General features: G+C 46.4%; 1 protein-coding gene across 2 annotated transcripts in view; it reads left to right on the forward strand.

The window, feature by feature from the left end:
- The window catches only part of MEGF6 (multiple EGF like domains 6), a 199,826-nt gene that overhangs the window by 92,835 nt on the left and 81,215 nt on the right, over positions 1 to 25,776 (forward strand). For both annotated transcript variants that reach the window (XM_060276165.1, XM_060276164.1), the window contains one exon: positions 24,059 to 24,181. In XM_060276165.1, the coding sequence (XP_060132148.1) occupies positions 24,059 to 24,181 (123 nt within the window). The remainder of the gene's footprint in view (positions 1 to 24,058; positions 24,182 to 25,776) is intronic.

Consider the following 25,776-nt stretch of genomic DNA (forward strand, 5'->3'; position numbering starts at 1 on the left):
TCACTAATCCGGGAAACTGCTTTATATTGAGTCAGACTCTAAGTCCATCTAGCTCAAGAGCGTCTGTACTAACTGACAGCAACTCTCCAGGGTTTCAGACTGAGGGTATTCCCAGTTCTGCCTGGGGATTCCAGGGACTGGACTTGAAGCATTCTACATGCAAAGCAGATGCTCTATCATTGAGTCACGTTGCCTCTTTGCGTTCTGCAACCCCTATCTCACTACTCAGGGAAAGGAAAACCATTCATTACTCAGATCTCGAAGAACTGCCTTGTCAGAGTTTTCCTGATGTTTTAAGAGCATTACCCAGCAAGACAGAAACTTGAAAAGCACACCTACGCACACGGAATCCCTGACTCCAGTTTCTTTCATTCTTCCTTCTACAAGGCTTTCTTAAATACAACAATGAAAGGTGCTTTCTTGCTTGTCAGCTGTTCCTTCCCAGCAGCCTCAAAAAGGGGACACCCATGTGGCGGTATTGTTGCTGTAGGCCTCTGAACTTCCTATAGGAAAGTTACTTCCAGCTGAGATGTAATGCGACAGTTCTGAGTAGGGATGAATGAATCTTACCACTTTCAGTTTCACTTTTCCTCAATCTTAAATTCAGTTCTCTACATTTCCACAGCGAAAATCCCCATGAGAATGTGCTATCATCTTAGTGCAATTTTCTCTTAAAATATATTTTTTCATATGCAGTTTTGATGAATGTACACTTTTGCAAGCATGCTCCTCTTCATCCCCCCCCCCATGCAAGCTTCCCTCTAGTATATGTATTTTTGTGCATTTGTTTAGTTGGAGAGCTTCAATGCAAAATTCAGAGTGAGACTTGCTCCAAGCAAATATGCATCGGCTTGCAGTGTGGAATCTCTGTCATTCTTTTAATTATTACTACAGAACCACATGCCCATGGGTCTCACTGAAATGTACAACGGAAGCGCTCTTTCTCTTTTTTGTTCTCACAAAAATCTCACCCTCATTTAATATTTACATAGTGCACATAATAATGTAAGTGTTTTACAATACTTACAGCAGTGAATCATAAACAGGGCACTGCCTGCAGGTTTACAATCTGATTTTTAATCTAATCCATCCACATCTACTTCGAGATGGAATTGCAAAATGAAATTCCTCCGAGGAGTTTGTGATGTGTCTTATATAAACATGCTCAAGTAATGTCACTCAGAGGCAGAAGGGAAAGGGAAGGATCCAAGACTGGTAGCTATCTGTGCCTTACTCAGAGTAGGCTCACTGAAATCAATGGGCCTAAGCACAATAGGCATATTTTGAGGATGAAACTTAATAGATTTGTGCAAGCAGCTTTCCCAAACCACCCACCTGAAACTCAGTGATCCTGGAATTTTTTTTACTTTACAAGTGAAATTTCTAGCTCTGTTTTCATAGCATGCTATGTGAGTCATGCTTCTAGCTAGTTGAAGTGGGTTTGTAATTTGTACCTTTTAAAAATGATTTTTTTTAAAAGAAGGGGAAATGGAACAGGAAAACTCAAGGAGACAGGAGGGGGACTTCCAGCTCAGGGGGTCAGATATGGCCCTCCACCCGCTGCCTCTGGCCACACCCTTCACTGACCGCTTTGCACCTAAAGTGCTTTTACCTGCCAGGAATGTCCCATTGAATTCTGATAATGCCTCTTGTTTGCCGGGATAGGTGGTGGAGGGAGTTGGCAAATGTGTGTGAAAACGAGCCCTCTGTACTGAGGTAAAATTTGCATCCATTGCTCCACTCACTCTGTATCTCTATATATTTAGGACTCACCTTGCTGAGATAGCTCAGTTGGCAGAGCATGGGACTCTTAATCTCAGGGGTGTGGGTTTGAGCCCCACGTTGGGCAGAGGATGACTGCATTGCAGGGAGTTGGGCTAGATGACCCTCGGGGCCCCTTCCAACTCTGCAGCTCTATGATTCCCCTTGTTTCTTCAATGGGGAAGGCAGTTTAACTGCCTCCCAATGGGTTTATATTTAGGGTGTACAGTAAAGGGACCCTTGACCATTAGGTCCAGTCGTGACTCTGGGGTTGCAGCGCTCATCTCGCATTATTGGCCGAGGGAGCCAGCGTACAGCTTCCAGGTCATGTAGCCAGCATGACAAAGCCGCTTCTGGCGAACCAGAGCAGCACAAGGAAATGCCCTTTACTTTTCCGCTGTAGTCTATTTATCTACTTGCACCTTGACGTGCTTTTGAACTGCTAGGTTGGCAGGAGCTTGGACCGAGCAACGGGGGCTCACCCCGTCGCGGGGATTCGAACCGCCAACCTTCTGATCGGCAAGCCCTAGGCTCTGTGGTTTAACCCACAATGTATATCCATAAACACACACACAGCTCAGAGCATGGTGCTGAAAACACCAAGGTCGCAGGTTCAATCCCCATATTCCTGCATTTCTGGGGTTTGGAGTAGATGATCCTCAGGTTCCCTTCCAACTCATATAGTCTATGATTATTTGATATATACATATATTGTGTGTGTGTGTGTGTGTGCGCGCGCGCTAGGAAATCTGACCAAGTTCCTGCTGTCTGATCAAACGTAGAAACCTGTCTATGGGAAAAGTTCCCAATACCCCCATTGAACTCAAGAATTCAGTTTCTACCTCCTGAGCCAGAGGGCTACTTTTCAGCTCCGAACAAATCTTGTCAAACTTTCTCTCTTAATTTATAAAGATTTTTTTTGGCGATTATCATTCACACACCGGGGGACCTTGAAAGAACATATTAACACATCAGGACAGGTTTGTGGGCAGGGATAACCCCGGTGAAATTCCTTTAGTCTTACAAGCTCGGTCCACATAGATGTCAGCAGGCTCTGAAAGAGGTGATGAATAGCCTGGCAACCAAATCGAGGCGAAGATATAATGGTTCCTTGGGAATCATACAAAGAGGTTGCCAAATCTAAACCAACTCCTTCCAGAGCTTTGTCAGCTAAATGAAATCAGGTGACAAGCAAGCATACAGTTGGGCCAATGTCAATAACCCTGCGCCGATAATGTTCCACTTAATTCCGGAAAGTGCTTCATTCTCCTGTGAGCCTCCTTTCCAGAAAACGGAATTTCATCTAGTTGGTTAGATCTTCAGATGTTCTTTGAAGCTATAGGGAGAACCTTCCAGCATCAGGGTGATCAAGGCCTTGGAGCAGCTCTCATTTGAGAGAAGTGGTGCTTTTTTGTTTTGTTTTTAGGCAAGCAAGGTAGGATCTTGACAGAGGTGGGAAGATGATTCATGTTGTAGAGAAAGTGGGCAGGGGAAAGTTTTTTTTCTCCTTCTCTCCTAATATTAGAATTTGGGGACACCCAGTGGAGCCGAATGCTGCACTATCCAGGACAGGCAAAAAAAAAAAAAAAAGCAATTCTTCACCCCACAGCATAGCTGAACTACGGAACTCGCTCCCACAAGATGGCAGCGATGGCCACCAACTTGGATGGCTTTAAGAGAGGGCTGGACAAATTCACGGATGATTAAGCTATTAATGGCTATGTTTTATCTCCACGGTCGAGGGCAGGATGGCTCTGAATATCCTTTGCTGGGAGACGCAAGTGAGGAGAGCACTGTTGCACTCAGGTCGTGGTTTGAGCTTCCCATTGGGGCAAAAAAACAAGATGCTGGACTAGATGGGTCTGATCCAGCAAGGGCTCTTAGGTTCTTATCAATCATACTTTCCTTGGAGGGCTTTTAAAAGAGGATTAGAAAAACTCTTGGAGAAAAACTCCACAGCCAGAGGTTGTATGCCTCTGAACACCAGTTTTGGGGAATCCCAAGTGGGGCGAGTGCTGGTGTGTACAGGTCCTGCTGGCACACTTCCTATAGACACGTGGAGTGGTATTCAACCAAATAGTAGTAGTATAGAAGAAGAGGAGTTTGGATTTAATATCCCGCTTTCTCTCTACCCGAAGGAGTCTCAAAGCGGCTAACATTCTCCTTTCCCTTCCTCCCCCACAACAAACACTCTGTGAGGTGAGTGGGGCTGAAAGACTTCAGAGAAGTGTGACTAGCCCAAGGTCACTCAGCAGCTGCATGCAGAGGAGCAGAGATGCGAACCCGGTTCACCAGATTATGAGTCTACCGCTCTTAACCACTACACCACACTGGCTCTCCAGTAGCACTAGCCCAAAGACTACTGCCTGTGCAATGGGATTTCCCCCATCTCCTCCCCCTGTATATCCCCCAAGCCACCCCCGTATCTGCTCTGGAGGGTTGGGGAAAACCCCGGAACAGATTTAAGGGGTGCACAGAGGGAGAAGAAGAGGCAGACATTCCACTGCACACAGAGAACTCCTTTTGCCGGTGGAACGTATTCCTTATAGCTGCGTCGAGTACAGCCCATTGTTGGCCACTGTGAAAACAGGTTGCTGGGTGAGGTGGACCTCTGGCCTGTTCCATCAAGGCTCTACTTGTGTTTTTCATGTGAGGGCTGGCTGGGTGAGAGTTTTGCTCCATCTGTTACAGAAAATGGCCCACAGAGGCAGTCAAGCACCTTCCACTCACTGTGACCTGTATTCCTGGGTGCTTTCTTTCTTCCTCTGCTTACTGCAAAATATCCCCCATTAAGGAAGCAGCAAACTTCCCTGCCATTAGTCTTAAGCTTGCCATGCGTTTCTTTCTCCCCCTCATTCCAATTTCTCTTTTCCAGTGGTGAATTTTCACTGCTGTTTTGGGTGATCTATACCCTCTGCTCCATTCCCCCGTCTATTTCACAGTGCCATCTCCCCACCCCAGCAACAGTTCAAGGTCTTATTGGTTGGACCTTCATTGGGAAGTTACACAGCTAGGGTCAATTTCAGTTTATCATTTTTCCAGTCTGAATTCCAGAGGAAAGCAATGGTGGTGAGAGAGACAAGTGGAGCAGGGTGCTCGTATTAAGTTGCACATGTGAATGGGAACACAGGAAGCTTCCTTGTCCTGAGTCATACCATTGGTGCAACTTGCTTAGTATTGTCTCTCATGATTGGTGGGGGCTCTTTAGAGTCTCGGGCAGGGGTCTTTCCGAGTCCCCTTACCTGGAATTGCATGGGACTGACCTTGGGACCTTCTTTATTATTACTTTATTTATGATTTATAATTTTATACATTTCAACAATTTTATAATCATTTTAACATCCCCAAACTTGACTTCCTTCCCCCTCTTTCTGCGGTTCCTTAAATTTATGTTTAATATTTTCTGCATATCACGATTAACCTAATTTGCTCATTTATTCATCGAATTTAAAGATACACTCTTATAAAACTGCAGGTTATTACAATAATCCTTCCAATGTTCTTCTCTGTTTACAGTTTATTTGTAAACATTCAGGAAACCATTTCCATTCTTTTATATATAAAAAAGTTTGTTATCTTGATTTCTTACTTTTCTGGTAAGTTTTGCAATTTCTGTATATCCCATAAGTTTTTGTATTCATTCTTCTTTTGCTGGGACTTCTTTCCATTTTTGGGCAAGAAACATTTTGCCGCTGTAGTCACATAGATGAATAAATTTCTAAACAGTTTGAGTAGTTCTATAATTCCCAAAAGGACCTTGGGACCTTCTACATTCAGTGCATATGCCCCCTTCCCCAAAGCAAGTGAACTCAGATTCAACGCTAGCGAGAAAAACATCACATCCCCTTGTATCATCTCAGGCACAAGACTTCCCAGTGAAGTCTATTCATGTTTCCAGCCGGGAGACAGTAGAAGGAAGTAGGGACGATGAGCTTGTCAAACTGCCCATGGAGAAAAAAATGTCTGCTGACTATACAACTTGCTCTTTCCCCCCTCCGAAACAGTTCTGTGTCTTCTAGGAAATCACTTTGGCTTGGGGAAATATTGTTATGAATCAGACGCAGGCGCGATGTGGCAGTCCGTTAACTTTGCGATTCAGAAGGCAGAGGCCACGGGTGCTTAAGAATTTTGTTCTCATTTGATTCAGCCTTGCTAAAAATGACTCGAGGGTGGCTGGGAGGGGGCGGCAGCCCCCTTTATTTCTTGAGCATAAAAGTGTTCTCTCGCTCCTGGCACAGGCCAGCCCAGTGTACCATTTCAAAATGGTATTCATTGCGCTCCAAAACCGCACATTTTAATTTGGAATTTTTCCGCAGCCAAATCGATACCGCGGAAATGTCTACGATTCTGAAAGAGAAGCTTTTCTTTCCTCGGCGGCACAATGCGACAAAGCATTCCAGAAAAGCAATTTATGTTTTTATGAGCTTTGCTGCTGAAAAAAAAGGGGGGGAATAGTTGGGCACACAGAGTACCCTTCCCCCTCTGCCTGTGCGCCCCAAAACACCAACTGGGGGGGCTGGCTCCAGGTTTGAGGGGGCACTTGCCAGGGCCCCCTACTCCCGTTACAAGGCCCTTTAGCCCAACCTTGGTTGTGATAGGGCTGCCTATTCTTTTGCTATGGGTGTCAACAATGAAAATGTCATTTTAATTAGGATTGTGTACAGCTCCCCTGATTGGATTTGGGGCTCCATCCAGAGTTTTGGAACAATCTCAATCCAACCTGAACTGGGTGCACAGTATTTAATTTGGGTTTTTAACCCTGATTAAACGTGGTGGGAGGGGAGAAGAACATGCACACAAGCTGCCTGGACTTTGTCTTCTCCTCCCCTCCTTCTCACTGCCAACCCTCCCCCCCTTGAGCACCCTGGATTGTTCCAGGTAGGTCTGAACAGAGGCTACCTGAATCCAATCCTGCTGAATCCCAGATCAACCCAGGATCTGGCCCGGGTCTGATGCACAACCCTAATTTTAATTCTTTCTCAATACACCTGGACTCAGGCACTACCTGTCATGACAGGGCTAACCTGTCCATTTCAGTTACAGGTAGGTAGCCGTGTTGGTCTGACGTAGTCGAAACAAAATTTAAAAATTCCTTCCAGTAGCACCTTAGAGACCAACTAAGTTTGTCATTGGTATGAGCTTTCATGTGCATGCACACATCTTCAGATACTGTCCATTTCAGTTTTTCTTGTTCTCCACATTTCCACATCAGTTTACAATCTTCTGCTTTTTAAAAAATCCCCATGAAAATTTATCAGCAATCAGGTATGGATTCCTTCTAATAGTGCACATTTTTTCTATGCAATACAACCTAATCTACAGATTTATTTATTTTTTTTAAATGCAGTTTTCCCCAATGTAATGCATTTTTCTTTTCGGTATGTCATTTTCACTAATACATGCTGGATCAGGCCAAAGGCCCACCTGGTCCAGCACTCTGTTCTCACAGTGGCACTTCAGAGGGTTGGACTAGATGACACTTGGGTGTCCCTTCCAATTCTTCAGTTCTGTGATTCTATGAAATACATGCAAAGGAGAAGCCTGCAAGCAGAACCCAAGTGCAAGAGCAACTCTCTCTCTCTTTACATATTTTAAATGTGCACTTGTGTGTGTGTGTGTGTGTGTGTGTGTGTGTGTGTGTGTTTTAAATGCCCTCATTGTGGAAATGGGCCGGATTGGAACAATGAATGAAAATGAGTTGCAGGGAAATAAACTGACCGTACCATAAGTATCCTTTTCCTGCCACACAGGAATAGTTCGTCTCTAGCTCGCTGTGTGAATAAAAGCATCGATGCTTTTGTAAAAGCCTTTCGATGCTCAGGTAACAACTTCCACAGGGAAGGCCCACCCACCCATCCATGAATGGACTTCAAGGCGTCAATGAGGCTAAACCTCTTTTCTTCATAGAGAACTGAGCCCAGCTAGGGGGGGGGGGCGGAGCTTTGCCTTGATCTTTATCCATGCTTCCCGCTTCCCAATTCCTTCACCTCGTCGTCTCCATCACCAGGCACTGAAAGGACTGGAAAACCATCGCCCCCGCCATCATAACAGAGCAATTTGCCCGATAATCTTGTCTTTCAACAGGTTGTATTAATAAAAGAAAAACAAGGAAGGTTTGCTTGTGTATCTGCCGCTCGGGCATGTGGGTGGGTTTCGATTTCTTCAGCCGCCAAAGAGAGCTTCTGTGACTGATTAATGGGCAGTGGGGGGTGGGGGGGTGGGAGAGGGAGAGTCTATGTCTCAGCGGAGTAACATTTGCATTTAATTGTTCTCGCAAGAACACGCAAGAAAGTGCAGCGAGGATACTTGCTGGGTTCCCAGCTCTGTCTGGCTCAAACTCCTGAGGAAATAATTCACGGCGAAAAAAGAATGAAAATAAAAAGTGCCTAAGGAAATCTAGCTCCATTCAAAGAGATTGCTGCATTGGGGGGGGGGGCAGGAGCCTGTGGGGCAGGGAGAGGGATGCTTTAAGATTCTTAGCAAGGTTTAGGGTTGCCAGACTCAATAGAGGACAGGACTTCTGTGCCTTTAATTGCCCTGCTCTCTTTTGAGTCTGGAAACCTTAAAGAGAAACCAGCAGACCCTTTGTTTAATTTCCAAGCAAAGGGTCTGCTGGTTTCTCTTTAAGGTTTCCAGACTCAAAAGAGAGCAGGGCAATTAAAGGCACAGAAGTCCTGTCCACTATTGAGTCTGGCAACCCTAGCAAGGTTTAAGGGCCCCACTCATATCAAAATGAATAAGCAGTGTCGTGATTTAAAATACCTTATTCTGACCCAGGCATAGGCAACCTTGCCTCTCCAGATGTTTTGGAACTACAACTCCCATATGCCTGTGACCATTCCAATGCATAGCTGCCAAGTTTTCCCTTTTCTCGCGAGGAAGCCTATTCAGCATAAGGGAATTTCCCTTAAATAAAGGGAGAACTTGGCAGCTATGTTCCAATGTCATTAAGAAAGGGCCACATTTCATTCTGGGCTCCCTTCTGGGGACCACAGTCGAGTGGTGGGCAGGGCCAGAGGTAAAAGCGGGTGGAGCGATGAATGCAAATAATCTTTGCACGAGATGCAAACCCATGTACACAGGGTGGTTCTTTTATAGCCTCCATTTATAACAGGGACAGGGAAACTTTTCTGTCCTGAGGACCACATTCCTTCATTGGCAAGCTATTAGGGGCTGCATGTCAGTGGTGGGCGGGGACAGGGGCAATAGTGGGTGGGGCAGAAGTCATGCTTCTTATCTTTGTACAGGGCCAATGAGATGTGTGGCCTAGGGAAGGTCGCAGTGGTCTGGGCAGTCTCAACGACCTGTATAGCCATGGCTTGAGACTGAGTTAAATATTGTCTCCAGTTGTTCTGGGCTGAAGCTAAGATGCCACCTTTTGGCTTCTCCTTGCATCTCCTTTCTTTTTCCTACGCAGTCTTTATTTACTTACTTAATAAGTATGAAATTATTTCATAAAATTCATGCACAGCTTGATGGTTAAAAAAAGAAAAAGTAGTTTACAAAGAGAGGAAAACAATAAAATCACCAGTAAAAGCAGTAAAGACAACTCTTTGAAACATTCAGATGATAAAATCAGCAATAAACTAAAAACAGATCAAGCATTCTGCATGTCTGGGGCGGCTTGTATAAACAAAAACAGTTTACAGCAGGCGCCAAGAAGCGTACAGGAGAAGGAGCCTGATGCACAGTGAAAAGGGTACATGGAAGGCAGGGAATTCCAGCAAAGGTGCTACCTCGTTAGAATTACAGAACCAAACAATTGCAGAGTTGGAAGGGACCCCAAGGCTCATCTAGTCCAACCCCTTGCAATGCAGGGATTCTGACCACAGCCGTCCCTGGGTGGGCTCGAACCACCTACTGACCCATTGTGCCCCCGAGGAATAAAATACCAATTTCTTACAAATTAAAAACGAGTGTTGTGTGGCACCTGTAACACTACTGTGCAGATTGACGCAGATGCCGTTGTGATATCCAAGAAACAGCCTCTTGTTCTGAGCCTACGAAGTGAGCAACCTTGTCTTCTATTACATGAGAATTTAACAAGGAGCATGCAAGGCCACCTTTTGCCCCTGGGCCGGAGGTTCCCCACCCCTGATCTTCAAAATCACGCCTAGTAGTCCTTTGGGTAAATTAAATCAATGCAGACAGAAAAGGAAGGAATTGTGCAAGTATCTGGAAGAGGCCCAGAGCTGATTAATTTGTGCAGTCAAATCCGTGTCGGCTTCTCTGCTTCAGGCTGTTACCTGGAAGTGTTACTATTATATATATATATATTTAATTGCTCTAAGAGCAAGTTCCGCCTTTACGTTATTCAACTGAGACGGAGCAAAAGTTCTGTGTGTTCACTGTTCTGTTGCCACGTTCATTCCAGAGGCAGGTTGCTGCATGGCTTCATAGTTTCCCAAAAGAACCCTCTGTTCTTTGCCGGCTTGCACCAGGGTGCCCATTCAAATAATGTTGGGTGGGTGTGACGCAGGCAGTCACGCCCTGGAAGGTTTGATAGATTCCTTCCTGCATAACATGCGCGGAGCAGTGGGTGTGCTTGCCGAGTGTGTGCTCCGTAACACACAAAAGCCGCTCGTCTTGGCAGGGTACCCTTTCCGCACGGCCTCACCCAACCATGAGTGAGCATGTGGTCAGATGCATACAATTCAAGGCTGTGAAGCTGGGTGACTCATTGAGTGCCCCCCCACCCCTGTTCAGAAATATGTGTGGATTGCTGTTCACACATGGATTAGTGCAGATAGTTGGGTTTTAGCGGGGCAGGCCAGTTCTTGTTGTCAAGGTAAGATGAAAAGAACTTTTGAGGAGCCAGCGGGGAATCCTCGCTAGCACTAGGACTTGTGGATAGCCAATGGCGCTGAAGGTTGGGATATTCAGGGCAGATACGTAGAAGAAAGGACTTCTATGCTCTACCTCTCTTTCAAATCAGAACCAGTGAAGGCGGTGAAGGTCCTGTGTGAGTGCCTGGAGGCGGTTGGAGGATGGATGGCGGCTAACAGATTGAGGTTGAATCCTGACAAGACAGAAGTACTGTTTGTGGGGGACAGGAGGCGGGCAGGTGTGGAGGACTCCCTGGTCCTGAATGGGGTAACTGTGCCCCTGAATGACCAGGTGCGCAGCCTGGGAGTCATTCTGGACTCACAGCTGTCCATGGAGGCGCAGGTCAATTCTGTGTCCAGGGCAGCTGTCTATCAGCTCCATCTGGTACGCAGGCTGAGACCCTACCTGCCTGCAGACTGTCTCGCCAGAGTGGTGCATGCTCTAGTTATCTCCCGCTTGGACTACTGCAATGCGCTCTACGTGGGGCTACCTTTGAAGGTGACCCGGAAACTACAACTAACCCAGAATGCGGCAGCTAGACTGGTGACTGGGAGCAGCCGCCGAGACCACATAACACCGGTCTTGAAAGATCTACATTGGCTCCCAGTACGTTTCCGAGCACAGTTCAAAGTGTTGGTGCTGACCTTTAAAGCCCTAAATGGCCTCGGTCCAGTATACTTGAAGGAGCATCTCCACCCCCATCGTTCTGCCCGGACACTGAGGTCCAGTACCGAGGGCCTTCTGGCGGTTCCCTCGTTGCGAGAAGCCAAGTTGCAGGGAACCAGGCAGAGGGCCTTCTTGGTGGTGGCGCCCGCCCTGTGGAACGCCCTCCCATCAGATGTCAAAGAGAAAAACAGCTACCAGATTTTTAGAAGACATCTGAAGGCAGTCCTGTTTAGGGAGGCTTTTGATGTTTAATAGATTGTTTTATTTCATTTTTCTGTACTACTATTATATGCAGTGCATAGTTAGTCTGTGGAACTCACTCCCACAACATGCTGTGATGGCAACCAACTTGGAGATCTTCAGAAGGTTCACAAATTCACGGCCCATAAGGCTTCCAATGGCTACTAGCTGGGATGGCTATGTTCTCCTTCCACTGTCAGAGGCAGGGTGCCTCCGAGGACCAGTTGCTGGAAACCACAGGAGGGGAGAGTGCTGTTGTTCTCTGGCTTCCCACAGGCATCCAGTTGGCCACTATGAGAACAGGATGCTGGACTGAATGGGCCACTGGCCTGATCCAGCAGGCTCTGCTTATGTGGGTTGTATCCTGCTGAATCCTACTCAAAACAGACCTATTGAAATTAATAAGCCTAAGTTAGTCATAGGTCTTAAGTTACTGAATAGGTCTACTGTGAGTAAGACTTGCACTGGGCACAACTCAATGTCTCCCATGAACAGGCTTTGAAGTGGCACTGTCTGTCAAATACTATGCCAGATAAATGATATTTGTACCTTGTAAACACAATGCCTTTTGTATCCTACCAATTCAATACCAGTCAACAAAGGGTCTTTGCATTCCAAGTCCCTAAATTTTACTATGCAACTTTGAGACAATATGGAAAAAATATATCAAATCACCCAAGACTGTGTTTATAAGGCTGCAAATGAAACAAGATATTTATTAGTTCATTTAAAACAAACAAACAACCTAATAGGCTACACTTCCAAACCTTTGGGTTCCCAAGCTCAATTGAGTGTTGCATATTGCATTTGAAGACCCAAGCTACTTATTCGGCTGCTTGCCCCCACAACATCCCTGCCCGCAATTTAATATTTGTTTCAAAGGCTCTTCCCATAAACCTATGGGATTGGGTGGGTGTTCCATGAGGGAGAGAGCCCCAGGGCTGTCGGATTCCCTTCCGTCAGACCCATGTCAAATCTCAAATCTCTATGTTGCTAGCTTTTCAGGCATACCTGAAGATCTATACCCCCCCCCGGTCTTCTGGTCATTATGCAGATTAGCTGGCCGATGAGTCTGACGGAATTATTTTTTTCTGACACTGTCTGTCTGTCTGTCTGTCTGTCTGTCTGTCTCTCTCTCTCTCTCTCTCTCTGTGTGTGTGTGTGTGTGGCTGAGTTGTAGTTTCAAGTTTTACAATTTCGTATTACTGTTTTAATCCTTGTGTCATTACTGATTGGTGGGCATTTATTTATTTAGAAGTTGTACAAACCTAAAAAAAAAAAACAACCCACACCCAACAAACCTCCAAATGGTGTACATTTTATATAAAGCATGATTAAAATATGCAGACCAATTTGTCCAGGTAGATCAACGGAAATTACTGGACATGACTAGATACATTGATTTCAATGGGTCTGCCCTGAGTAGGGCTAACCTGATAAGAATGGGTTGTAGCCAACTTTAGTCCTACTAAGTAGTGAGCCTGTTTGTTCTGTCCATTATTTTCAATGGGTCTACCTTGCATAGGATCAATATACAGCCCTTTCTATTTGGTGTGACTTTGTCCCATTTGGCTTTGAAATATTCAGTTGGGGAATATTTCATTGTCTCAGAAAGCAAAACTCCTTCCTGGAGTATGTGTGTCTGTGTGGATAGAGCGAGAGCGAGAGGGAGCACTATGGAGTATTTCACTGATTCTAAGCAGGACTTTCCAAAATGTGGTGTTGATTTAAAGACCGCCCTCCCCTTTCCCCCCTGACTCTCCTGGTTTCTTTTCTTGTTTACATGGCCAATTTTAGAATCCAGATTGGCCACAAGCCAGGAACTCAATAATGCCCCAGAGCCCATCAGCCAGAATTCCTTTGCTTCTCAGGCATATTGTGATTGTGATTGTGTGTGTGTGTGTGTGTGTGTGTGTGTGTGTGATGCAGAGTGTCACACTTTCTCTCTCTCAGAGTAGCCCAGATAGAATAGAGGAGAGAAAGATAATTTGTGTTCTGAGGGAGAAGAAGGGGGCAGAAAAGCCACTGTGGGTTTGGTCTTTCTTACCTGCAGGGGGCGGATCGAAAGTTGAGAACATAAACTTCTTTTTTTTAAAGAAGTCCGTGTGGGAGGGTCGCTCTGAAAAGCCTCCTCCCCAACAACATGTGTGCTTGGAAGCAAGCGGGTGGCTGTTTCACAGGGACATGGTGTGTACATCAGGGCATCCTCACCAAAGGAATTTGTCTCTCAGCTGCAAACAATAGCAACATTTGAGCAGAGAGAGGAGAGGGATTTGCTTTGCAACTCTCTCTCTCTCTTTTAAAAGCATTTCCCATGTATGCACATCAAAAATTTGCAGCTGAACCGTTTTCCTTCTGCTGTGCTGGGGTCTGGCTTTTCTTAAACCTCTCTGCCCCCCCTGCACTTTTTTTAAAAAAATTAATTAATTAAAATCGGATTAGGTTTTGTGCTATGGGACACAAGCAGCCGGCAGAGTTTTGGATGCTGTTGCTCTGCTGTGCAGCCGTTTTGCACAGCATCCCCCAAGCTACCGGCTTGCACTACCGCTACCTCTGGAGAAACTGTTACCCGTGCTATTTGGGGCAGGCAGGGTACGGCAGCGTGGGCCACACTGAGCGGAGGCAAGGTAAGGTACAGCTTGTTTTGTCCACAACTCCAGGGGCACTGTTGGCTGCCTGTACAACAGCATAGCTTTTTTAAATGCATGGATCTTTTTTTTCCCCTCCCCCTGCCTTGGGACAGGCTGATTCTTATTTTTTTCTCTCCAAATGACAGCAGGTATGATTGGCCTTCCTTGTCTGGAGGAGATGGGCCCTTTAATCCTTAACTGCATTTCACTAATCAACTTGATTGATAGTTTGCCATTAGCACAGACACACATATATGATGAGAGGTGACTTTTGGATGGGAAGAGCTGTTTCAGAGCTTGAGAGTGGAATGGGCTCCCACAAAAGGTGGTGGACTCTCCTTCATGGGGGTTTTTAAAACAGAGATTGGATAATAATAATTCGGTCGTTAGTTAATAAAAATATTTATAGATCGTTAATTCATAAAGAAAATATTGAAGCGGTTCACAGCAATGCTACCTAAAGCCATACAATAAAAACCAGATATAAAAAGTTAAAAACAGAAATCAGGAAACTACTGTACTTTTACCGTAATTGCCTGCGTAAGCCTGACAGCACAGAAAAAGTTTTCATCAGGTGTTGGAAAGCTGATGCTCTTCCACACAAAGACTTGGGCATGTGTGGAGACAGCTTGTGCCTGTGTTCAGTGTAATGTGTGAACAAGCTTATTCAGCCAACCCATTGGTTCAGAAAGCCAACTATTACCTATGCTGACAGGCAGATGCTCTCCAGAGTCTCAGATAGAGAGATTTCCTGCCACCTGCTGCATGTTCCTTTTTTAAAAAAACTGCAGACTTTGGGGATTGAACCTCAAACTTTCTGTGTGTAAAGCAGATGCTCTATCATGGACCTACAGCCCTTAAGATATAGAAGCATTTGAATCTGCCTTGTACTGAGTCAGACTATTGGTCCATCTAGTTCAGTGTTGCCTACACTATATCTGTCTCATTTCCGCGTGTATAGTCTCACCCGTACCATATCTTCATTGATCTGCAATATTTCTGTCTATATAATAAAAATGTAAGGATGTCATCATGCAGCCCCATAGGAGTGTGCTTTCGTGCCTGACTGTGTAGTGGCAGCTTCTGAGCAGCTGTAACTCAGAAAGCCAGGGGAAATTGTTCATGGCTGCAGCTCTGGAACATCCCATTTTTGTTTTCTGTTCTGAAAAGTGCTAAAGGAGCACTGGCAGCTATTGCGGAGGGGGGCACTGTGCCAAGTGTGCCAACCAGCAAGCTTCCTCTGTAGAGTGGGAGAGCGGAATAAAAGGCAACAACAAATCATCTTCTGGGGCATAAATGGCCCCTGTTCACATGGAAAGAAAAGAACCAGATGATTTGCAATGTAAAAGTAAAGTCCCCCCGTCTCCGTCACCCTGTTAATAGCTTGGAGCACATTTCCTGCAAGAACAAGCTAAAATGTTTTGGCCTTTATAGTGCATGCATGCATGTGCGTGCACTTCTATGTTGCAAAGGTGACTTAGGGCTCCTCCAGTTGACCTATTTACCGAGCATTCCTTCTGATTTGCTTGCACAAGGATTATGCAGCATTTAGATCGTTTCTGGTCTCTATTGAGCATTTGTTGTAATTTATTTACTTACTATTTATTTAAGTAACGTACTTCCATCTCATCTTTCTCCCAAGCTGGAATACAAGGCAGCTTGTGACATTAAAAAAATAAAATCAATTATAAAATACAGAAAGCTAAAACCAACAAGTAAAAAGCATTAATTAAAATACAGTGCGATGCATCTAAAACCAGCAGTTAAAATGGTGTTTGTCCCGACAGCCGTTCAATGATCAGCATAGTCTGTGCCTTAGTTTCCAAAGGCCTGACTGAACAGGAAGGTAGCAAGGCAGGCAGGCAGGCAGAAGAACAAGGAGGGAGCCAGTCTGGCCTCCCTTGGGAGGGAATTCCGCAATATAGGAGCAGGAACATTCTATAACAATGAACATTCATTCTATATCCGTATAGATGTGCTTGCATTGGTTCATCCCACAGTTTTCAATGCATTTGAAAACTGTTGTGATGTGGGGTTCGTGATTTCAGCTCTCTTGACATAATATGCTGGAGACAGTTCTCTAGTAACACTTCTTTATTAAAGCAAACAAGACTGAACTCTGAGGAGAGGAAAGCTACATTTATAGGGACGGGGGACTAGCTAGAAAGGGATACATTTTGGAGGGAGCAATATCAGGCAATCACAGTGCTGCCTTTTGGAGTAAACCAATAAGACAGAGGATCCAAATACAGAAGCTTAAATGAACCAATAGTAGCTGTACCTTCTGGAACCAAAAGGCAGTTACTTTACCCTAATGCAAATACAGACAATAATAATACAGATATAAAATCCTTTGACTCAATACACAACAAAAACTGGATTTGAAGTGTGCCGGATTAGGACCTGGGAGAGACCAGGGTTCAAATCCCCCCTTGGCCTCATAGGCACCGATTCCTATGGGCCAAGGCAGTTCCCCTCATGTATTTTTTAAAGGGACTGGGCTCCCTCAATTTTCAGAAGGCGTTTGGCTCCACCCCCTGGCTCCCCGTGACATCACATATGCATCGTCATGCTCCCTCCATATCCTCTGAAGAAATGTCACCTCTTCTTGACCACAAAGCTCACTAGGTGACCTTGGTGGCCAGTCACTCACACCGAGCCTGACCTACTTCACAGGGTTGCTGTGGGGATTAAATAAGGAGAAGAGAAGCATGTAGGCCAGGGGTTCCCAAACTTACCTGGCTTCGGGCCGCTTCCTCCGGCGCCGATCGCACAGCGGGCCGGAGGGCGGGGGAACGCGCTCCCATATGCGCGCACACTCGCTTTTTCTGGCATGGCGCGGCGCCAGAAATGGCTTCTGCGCATGTGCAGCCGTCATTTGCAGTGTACCTCCAGGTCGGCGTGGCACCAGAAATAGCTTGTGCGCGTGCGTATGGAAGCACATTTCCTGCCCTTCGGCCTGTGCGTGCGCACAAGCTATTCCTGGCGCCGCGCCGACCCGGAGATGGGCAACCGCACCGCGGCACACCGATAAGAATGGGCAGCGGAGGTTGTCTGGGGCCACACAATTGGCTCGCTCCGGCCCCCGGGCCTTAGTTTGGGGAACCCTGATGTGGGCCAGCATGAGCTCCAGGGTGCAACAAATAAATAATACACAGAATGCATCTCCCCGTCATTCTTCAAGCTGAAGGAAGCCTCTTTCTTTTCTTTTCATAGATTTGTGGTTCTCGGGCAACAGAGTCCTTGAATCCACTTCAGTTGCGCAAACTGAAATCTCCCAGCAAAAGTTTAGGTTTTGCAGCTCTGCCTAAGTCCTGCGAGCTATGTTGGTTCTCATTTGAGGAGTGGCTCACAGCCCCACTGCCCAAGAGGTCTGCGCACCCCTTGGCTGCAATGGTGCCCCTGGGCCATGGCAGTCTGTGCTAATGTCTGCCTCTCCCTGGCACCTTTGCCACATTTCCTTGGGTTCAGCTGGAGCCAAAGAATTTGCACAGAGCCTAGTCAAAGAAGTTGATCAACATGATTAATCTGGTTTAAGGGTGTTTTTGTGCCCATGCCTTTGAGGGGCGGGGGAATCACTTTAATTATCAACTGGCACGTCATTCCTGCCCCAGCTCCTTCCCATTTCCTTCATTCATAACTTCAAGCAAAGGTTTCTGTTGCTTCAAGTTTGTAATCGGAGCAGGTGAGCTGAGGACGCCCGTCCTCGCCAGGGATGGGCCAGTCTGTCAATTGTGGTTTCGGTCTCATTTTTTCAGTCTCTCATTTTTTCCAGCCTGCAACTCATCTGTCTACATTTCCCCATCATTTTGCAAACTCCTTGTTAAAACAAATGTGAAAACCCAGCGGCATTTTAGTGCAAATTTCTCCTAATATACACATTTTTGGTATGGCATTTTGCTGAATTTGTGCATGTTTGCAAAGTGATGCCCCCTCCCCAACACAATGCATTTTGGAATGCTATTTTCACAAATATACACATTTCTTTTTTACACACTTCACCCCAGTACATGCATTTTTGTACATATGATTACTTGTCTGCAAGATTCAGAGAAGTACGAATTTCAACGTGTGGCTGTGTTTTGGTTCATGGCATGTTTCGGAAAGTGCAAAGCAGATAGGTTCACCTTTAAATGCAAATTGAATTGAATTTCCACCTCTTCCCTTGTCTTTACCTCTTTTCTGCACGTAATCCTGAACCTTTACTGCACTGGGGAACTGAATCATCAGCTTCAGGTAGGGTGCAGCTGTGGGTGGTAGTAGATGCTTATTGTGTTGGTGGGTTCCCACGAGGCAAGACACAGCGATAACAGCAAGTAGCTTTATTGAACTACATAACTAGGAAACAGGGGCAAAGCAACTGCTTATATACATTCTTGAAAGCCTGGGCCACTCCCACTCCCAATGTGATTGGCTGTGTAAACTTCCTAGCTGAGAATCACGACTCAGAGTTCAAGAGCCAATGGCAGAGGCCCAAATCCTGAAATGTTCTGTGACTGGAAACCATGTATCGAATCAGAACACAGAATCCTCAGAATCGTTAGTCCAGACTAGGCACCCCCAAACTTCGGCCCTCCAGATGTTTTGGACTACAATTCCCATCATCCCTGACCACTGGTCCTCTTACCTAGGGATCATGGGAGTTGTAGGCCAAAACATCTGGAGGGCCGCAGTTTGGGGATGCCTGGTCCAGACTCAAGCTCAGGCAAACACAAACCACTGAATACATAACACTTATGAAGGTTGACATGTGGTTGTGTATTCAGTTTCCTGTATGGGGAGGGAGCACAGTTCATTTGTGGAACACCTTCTTCTGTGTGGACGCTGGCAGCGCTAGTTGAAAGGGTTAGGTAGCAGGTATGGGAAATACCCTTCTTAGTCAGTGAACACAGACAGAGCTGCTGCCAGTCAGAGTAGACAATAGTAGGTTCAAAGGAAATCTATGAATATATCAGATTATGTACTATCCAGTCATTTGTCAAGTTAGTAACACAAGAGAAGAAACAGGATCAGGGGCATCTGCCTCGTACCGAGTCAGACTATTAGTCCATCTAGCTGGGCATTGTCCACACTGACTGGCGGCAGCTCTCCAGGGTTTCAGGCCATTCCCAGTCCTACCTGGAGATGCTGAGGGTCAAAACTGGGGCCTTCTACATGCCAAACAGCTGCTCCACCACTGAGCTATGGCCCTTCCCTTAAGACATTAGAAGCTGCCCGATATCCATCTAACTTAACATTGTCTATGGCGACTGACAGTAGCTTTCCGTGGTTTCAGATGGGGAGCATTCCAGCCCTATCAGGAGATGCAAATTATATATTTGTACAGCAGCTTAGTTTCTACACAGACTCTGGCACACATGCCCCTCTCTGTTCTCTATTCAGGGAACCAAGGTGCATCATCTGAGTTTAAGGATACGTTCCTGCCAGGCAAAAACACTTGGGTGCACAGCAGAGTCAGCGGGGGGGTGGGGTGGGGTGGCCCAGGCGGAGTCCAGAGGGCCAGATGGAGACGTCTGGAGGGCCATATTTGCATTGTGCCCCCCAACCTTGGATCTAAGACATTCACATCAAAGTTTTGATAGCCACAGAGGATCAGATGTATACACGAACCATAACATGTGCTTATCACACGACAGGAAGGGAGTCCAGGCATTAAAAGAGCATGGAAGCAGTGTGGGCTAGCCCAGCCACACCCACTGACCATGCACCCCTGCATATACCTATTGAGGGACAGTGGTACCCATCAGCCACATCCTGCTGCCACACCCATCACTGATGCCCCTCACCAGCCATGTGCTTGGTGAGTACATCAGCCGATTACAAGCCTCTCATGTGGAGGGATTTTATGAGTGTGGGGCTCCTTTGCCTGCCCTCCTAGCAGGGTCATGGCTGATGGGTGGCGCTCCCCTTCAATACACAAGGGGGTGCCCATTCCTACCTTAATCCAAACTGGTAGCCATTATCTGTTTGGTTGGAGGGGAGGATCAATACCAAAAAAAACCCCTACCCCTCTTGTTGGCCCAGTAATCATCCGAGCCCTTTCGATGGGCTAATCTTAGAAACTCGTTCACGCCAAACGCCTTTCAGCCACAAGGGTAATGGCATTCTATTCTATTGTAACCATTTTACTTCTGCCTCATCTGCCCTCACTAATTACCCCTGTGTGCTATCCATGCGCTGCACATTTTAAACGTCCCTCTTGCACTCACCGTTGTCGGAATACGCTAACGAGAAAAATCCCAACGTATGCAAGACTGGCCAATTATGCTAATGAAGACTCGGTTATGAAAATTAAGAGGTGGGGAGGGTGAGACCAGCAGCCCACTCTGCACTCACCCCGGGGGTTCCAAAAGTATCTCTTCTCCACCGGGAGCCTCCCCTTCGGGATCTGAAAAAGGGGTGACGTTCCTTCTGGTCAACTGGTTTAGCAGCTACTGTAGCCCTTGAGACATTGCTGGGAAGGGCTGCAGCTTAGGGGTAAAGCATCAGCTTTGCATGCAAGAAGTTCCCGGTTCAATCCCTGACAACTCCACTTTCAGCTCAGTGGAATCCCTTCATGAAACCTTGGAGAAACACAGCTACTCATTGTAGACCAGTGTTCTTCAAACTTGGGTCCTCTAATGCCATTTGGACAACCAGTCCCATCATCCCCTGACCCCTGGGCTACACTGGCTGGAGACAAAGACTCTCTTGAGCCAGATGGAGTTATGATCTGACTCTGTAAAGACAGCTTCCTATATTTGTAGCTGCTAGACCACCTGCTTGCTGACAATTGACTCCAACAGCATTAAGCCAGTATGGGCTACAGGTGGGTAGGGTTGGGGTTGATAAGAGGCTGCAAGCCTTTTACTGCCTTTTGGTGGTTTAGCAGCCTGAGCAACCTGAAGGGAGGGAAAAGGCCAAGGAGAGATCTGAAGGCTGCCCTTTAAAGGAGAATAAACTGGTGGAGAGAGGTAGGAGGTCTATTCTTTCCCTCTTCCCTGTGTCCTCTGATCTGACAAGAAGATAGAGAAGGAGGGTAGTCTGCTCTTGAAAGTAGCCAAGAGCAGAAGCATTGGAAGCTGCCTTGTATCGCTGGCCGGTTCAGTTAGCTCAGTATCACCCACACTGACTGGCAGCAGCTCTCCAGGGTTTTGGATGGAGGCCTCTCCCGTTGCTACCTGGAGATGTCGAGGTATTCCAAGCTAGGGGTGGGGAAATCTTTTTTCAGCCTGAGGGCCGCCTTCCCTCACATATAACCATCTCGGGGCCATATACTAGTGTTGGGGGTAAGTGGAAAAAGCATTGAGTGCAAATTTTATCTTTCTACATTAAGCTAGTTCATGTAAATACCCTTGCATCCTCCTCGCTCGCTCGCCTCCATCCAGACAAGCATTGGGGTTCAAGGACACATTCCAGCCAGGCAAAAACACCCAAGGAAGATGCAGAGCAGGGCCTGGGGAGAGGAGGTATGGCCTGGGGATAGTTCTGAGGGTTGAACAGTGAGCTATGCAAGATCACATTGGAAGTTCCTCACACCTGATACATAGGTACACAAGGATGAATGAATACTTTGTCATTTTGTGAGACCATGCTAGGATAGCTCTGTCTTCAGCCTTGTCCATAAGCTGCGTTGAATTTGTTTTGTTTTTAATAATAAAAAAGTGGGGGGCGTTTTGAAAACAAATGGCCTCCTGAGCCCTGTTGAAATGAAGAACGCAAAGTTGAACTGAGGACAAGCACACCTTGATTCTGACTCTTGATTCCTGCCTTCCCGCCAGCAATATGTTGGCAACATAATTTATCTTTGCGTCCCTTCTCTTTCTGCCTTTGAACACTCAACCAAACGAAAGCTTGTGAAATGTCTTAATGCATTCCCTCGGTTTCCCTTGAAACATGACAGATGATTCTGAACCTTTTCAGTGCAGAAGTTGAAGCAGGAGGATCTGATCATTTCCCAGCAGGACGCTGGGAAAAGAGCAAGTGCCAACCTTTCTTGGCCGTGCTTTTGAAGTTTCTCTGTGCCAATGGGGAGGGCGTTTTGGACCGCAAGGCCGGGTCCTTGTCAATTGAGGGCAACCGGATTTGGACCGCGTCCTAGAAGCGCCCCTTCTCATTAACTGCGAGAACCATTTGGGGGAGGTGACATAGCTTCTCTCAGTGGTGGCTCCACTGACCATTACAGGGGCAATAAAATAAATATAAAGACATTGTCCATCACCATTTCTCTGCTGGCAGGAAACGCCTTTTGTCTGCATCTTCTGTGTTTGCCTTGGTGTGTTTCTTTCTGGGCAGAAGGCCAAATTGAAGGAGGACATTTGTGAGGTGGCCTCTTCTACCCGCCCCACTGCAAAAGGAAAAAAAGGGGGAAAGCCACGCTCCAAAAAACAGAACAGAAGATAAGCATCATGGGCTTGAATGTGTTCGAGACTCATGGTCTCCCCTTTCCACACCACACCACAGAGCTGAGATGAAACAAAATCAACCCCCAAATTTGTGTGTGTGCATGTGCACATGTGGAGGGAACTTTTGGATCTGCAGTTTCCAAATTTTGCATGCATATTGCATTACAGTGTTTAGAATGCTGGTTAGAAGAAACTGAATGGTTAACCCTGGGTAGAGTTGCTAGAAAATCTTGCTTGTCCAGCGTTTGGAAAGGAGTTTTGAGGGGCTATAAAAGAAATGTGAGCATTTAGGGGCCCTGAATTCTTTCCTGGCTTAGATTAAAATTCGAGCCAGAGAATATAATTTCCAGTCTATCCATCTCTCACTTAGCCAGTCCAGCCGTCTTCTAATTCTCTCCCCTCCTGCTTCTGTTTTATACCCTGAGAACTTTTTTTTTCTGAGCTGAAGAGCTCCATTTCCTTTGGGACAACTTTCCAAGAACCACCTGGCCCTGGTCTGAAGGCTGGGGTTGGTGCTAGCAGGGAGGGGGACACTGAGGCGAGACTTTCAAGCATAGGCCTTGCACCTCCTTTCATGCATTGTCTGAATGTGTGACAGTGAGCGCCTGTGCAGGGCATTCTTCCTGTGGAAGCTAGCTGAGAAGCTGCTTCGGGGCTGGGGACCTTGGTTACAATCCACACATAAACTGATGAGGTACAAATTGGGTCAGTAGCAGAATGCAGAATGATCCCATTCTTCCAGGTTCTTCTTAAGTGTACAAGATACTCCTCATTGTTTGGTGAGTTCCTCCCGGGTTACTTGGTGCAACAACAGTGATTTTGCAGCTCAGTAGTAGAGAATCTGCTTTGTATGCAGAAGGCCCCAACATCTCCAGACAGGGCTGGGAGAAACCCTGCAGAGCTGCTGCCAGTCAGTGTAGACAACAGTGAGCCACATAGTCTGACTCCGTATAAGACACCTTCCTATGTTTTAAGGGAAAGGCCATCGGTAGAGCATCTGCTTTGCACCCAGAAAGTCTTGAGTCCAATCTCCAGCATATCCAAGTAGGACTGAGATAGACCCTGTAGAGCCACTGCCGGTCAGTGTAGCCAGTATGGAGCCATATGGACCAATGGTCTGACTTGGCATAAAGTACCTTCCTGTGTTCATTAGGTGCATCTGTAGCTTCATGATGGAGCACATGGCAGCATGGGGTGCTTCCAGACACCTTGTTTATTAAGCATTTGTTCTGGTTTGTTTATGGGGAGGTTAGACAGTGTTGTCTCAAGCGTCTCAACACTCCAATGCATTTCCCCATCATTTTCCTGACTGCAGTTTTGCAGGAACTGAGCTCATTGTGCAAGACCACCAAGTAAACTTTAACTGTGCAACCTGAATTGTCGATACGTGATTGAATCCCACCCCAGAATAGTGACAACATCTTCCTAAGCCTGGTCCATTGGCCTGGCTGGCTGCTGCTCTGGAGTCCTGCTTCTGGCCGGCACAAATGCTGAGTTTAGCTTGCACTGTGCCCGCTGCTCTGACTGTTTCCATTTTTGCTTCCTTTCCAGATGTTGACGAGTGCCAAGTTCACAATGGGGGCTGCCAGCACAGATGTGTGAACACTCTGGGGTCCTATTACTGCGAATGCAAGCCAGGCTTTCGTCTGCACACAGACGGCAGGACCTGTCTTGGTAAGATGTGGATTTCAGCGGCATCTCAGCCCCTCTTATTACTTCCAGTGTCCAACCCAGCACACGCTGGGAAGACAATGTCAGCCAAAGGGATCTGGCTCTTTGTGTTGAATCATCTCTGCAGAACAGTGCTACGTAATCACATTGGCTGCCTTTGATTCACCAGGTTTGCTTAGTTGTTAAGAATGGTGCAGCCAGCCTAGGGGTTTTTTTTACTCGCGAGTAAGTCCCACTATGTTAAATGACCTTGCTTCCAAATAACTGGACATGTGACTGCAGTTTCACAACTCAATCTCCTGTAAGATCATAAGCAGAATCTGTTGGATCAGGCCAATGGGAGGCCATGTTCCACCTTCCTGTTCTTACAATCACCCCAGTGTGAAGCACATGAGCAGGATCTGAGCACAACAGCGCTCTCATAAGACCATGCGAATACCCTGTTAGATCAGACCAATAGCCTCCTGTCCTCACAGTTGCCACCCAGATGCCCGTGGGAAGCCCGCGAGCGGGATCCAAGCACGAGAGCCCTCTCCTCTCCTGTGGTTTCCAGAAACTGGTATTCAGAAGCGTTACTGCCTCTGCCCATGGAGGCAGAGCGTAATCATCATGGCTAGTAGTTTTGGATAGCCCTCTCCTCCATGGAATTGTCCAATCCTCTTTTAAAACCATCTAGGTTGCTGGCCATCTCTGCCTCCTGTGGGAGCAAGTTCCATACTCTTAAATGGGAAGTGGGTGGTGCTGAGGTCTAAACCACTGAGCCTCTGGGACTTGCTGATCGGAAGGTCGGAAGTTCAAATCCTCGCAACAGGGTGAGCTCCCGTTGCTCGGTCCCAGCTCCTGCCATCCTAGCAGTTCGAAAGCGCTCCAGGGCAAGTAGATAAATAGACACCATTGTGGCGGGAAGGTAAATGGTATTTCCATGCACTCTGGCTTCCGCCACGGTGTTCCGTTGTGCCAGAAGCAGTTTAGTCATGCTGGCCACATGGTCTGGAAAGCCATCTGTGGACAAATGTTGACTCCCTCGGCCTGAAAGCGAGATGAATGCCATACCCCACAGTCTCCATTGACTGACTTATGCATGGTTATCCATTCTGGAACTTCATCAGATTTCCATGAGTGGGAGAAAAACTTTCATCTAACCACTTCCTCCATGCCATGCATAATTCTGTAAACTTCTACCATGTCATCTCTCGCCTTCATATTATCTCTTGCCTTTTCTCTAACCTGAAAAGTCCCTCTCCCCACAGAAACTGGTACAGTATTCAGAAGTACACTGCCTCTGACAGTGGAGGGAGAACATAGCCATTGAGACCCTTATTCTTTGCATGCTATTGTTATAGCTATGGTAGCTATGGTAGTCATTTGTTAGAGGCAGAGCAAGTATTCTGCTTATGGGTACAGAATTGGCTTGCACTAGGACCAAAGACTGCCAATAAGAAGGAGGCAAGATGGTTTGTGCTAACCATAGCTTAGAATCCAAATTTGTTAAAAAATGGAAGGCAGAAACACAAGGCAGAAAAGTTTTATATCATTTGATTGTAGAAAAGCCTATTAGCAGTTCACAAGAAAAAATATTCACAATATCCATAAAAATA

The sequence above is a fragment of the Zootoca vivipara genome, chromosome 6, assembly GCF_963506605.1.
Source record: "Zootoca vivipara chromosome 6, rZooViv1.1, whole genome shotgun sequence".
NCBI lineage: Eukaryota > Metazoa > Chordata > Lepidosauria > Squamata > Lacertidae > Zootoca > Zootoca vivipara.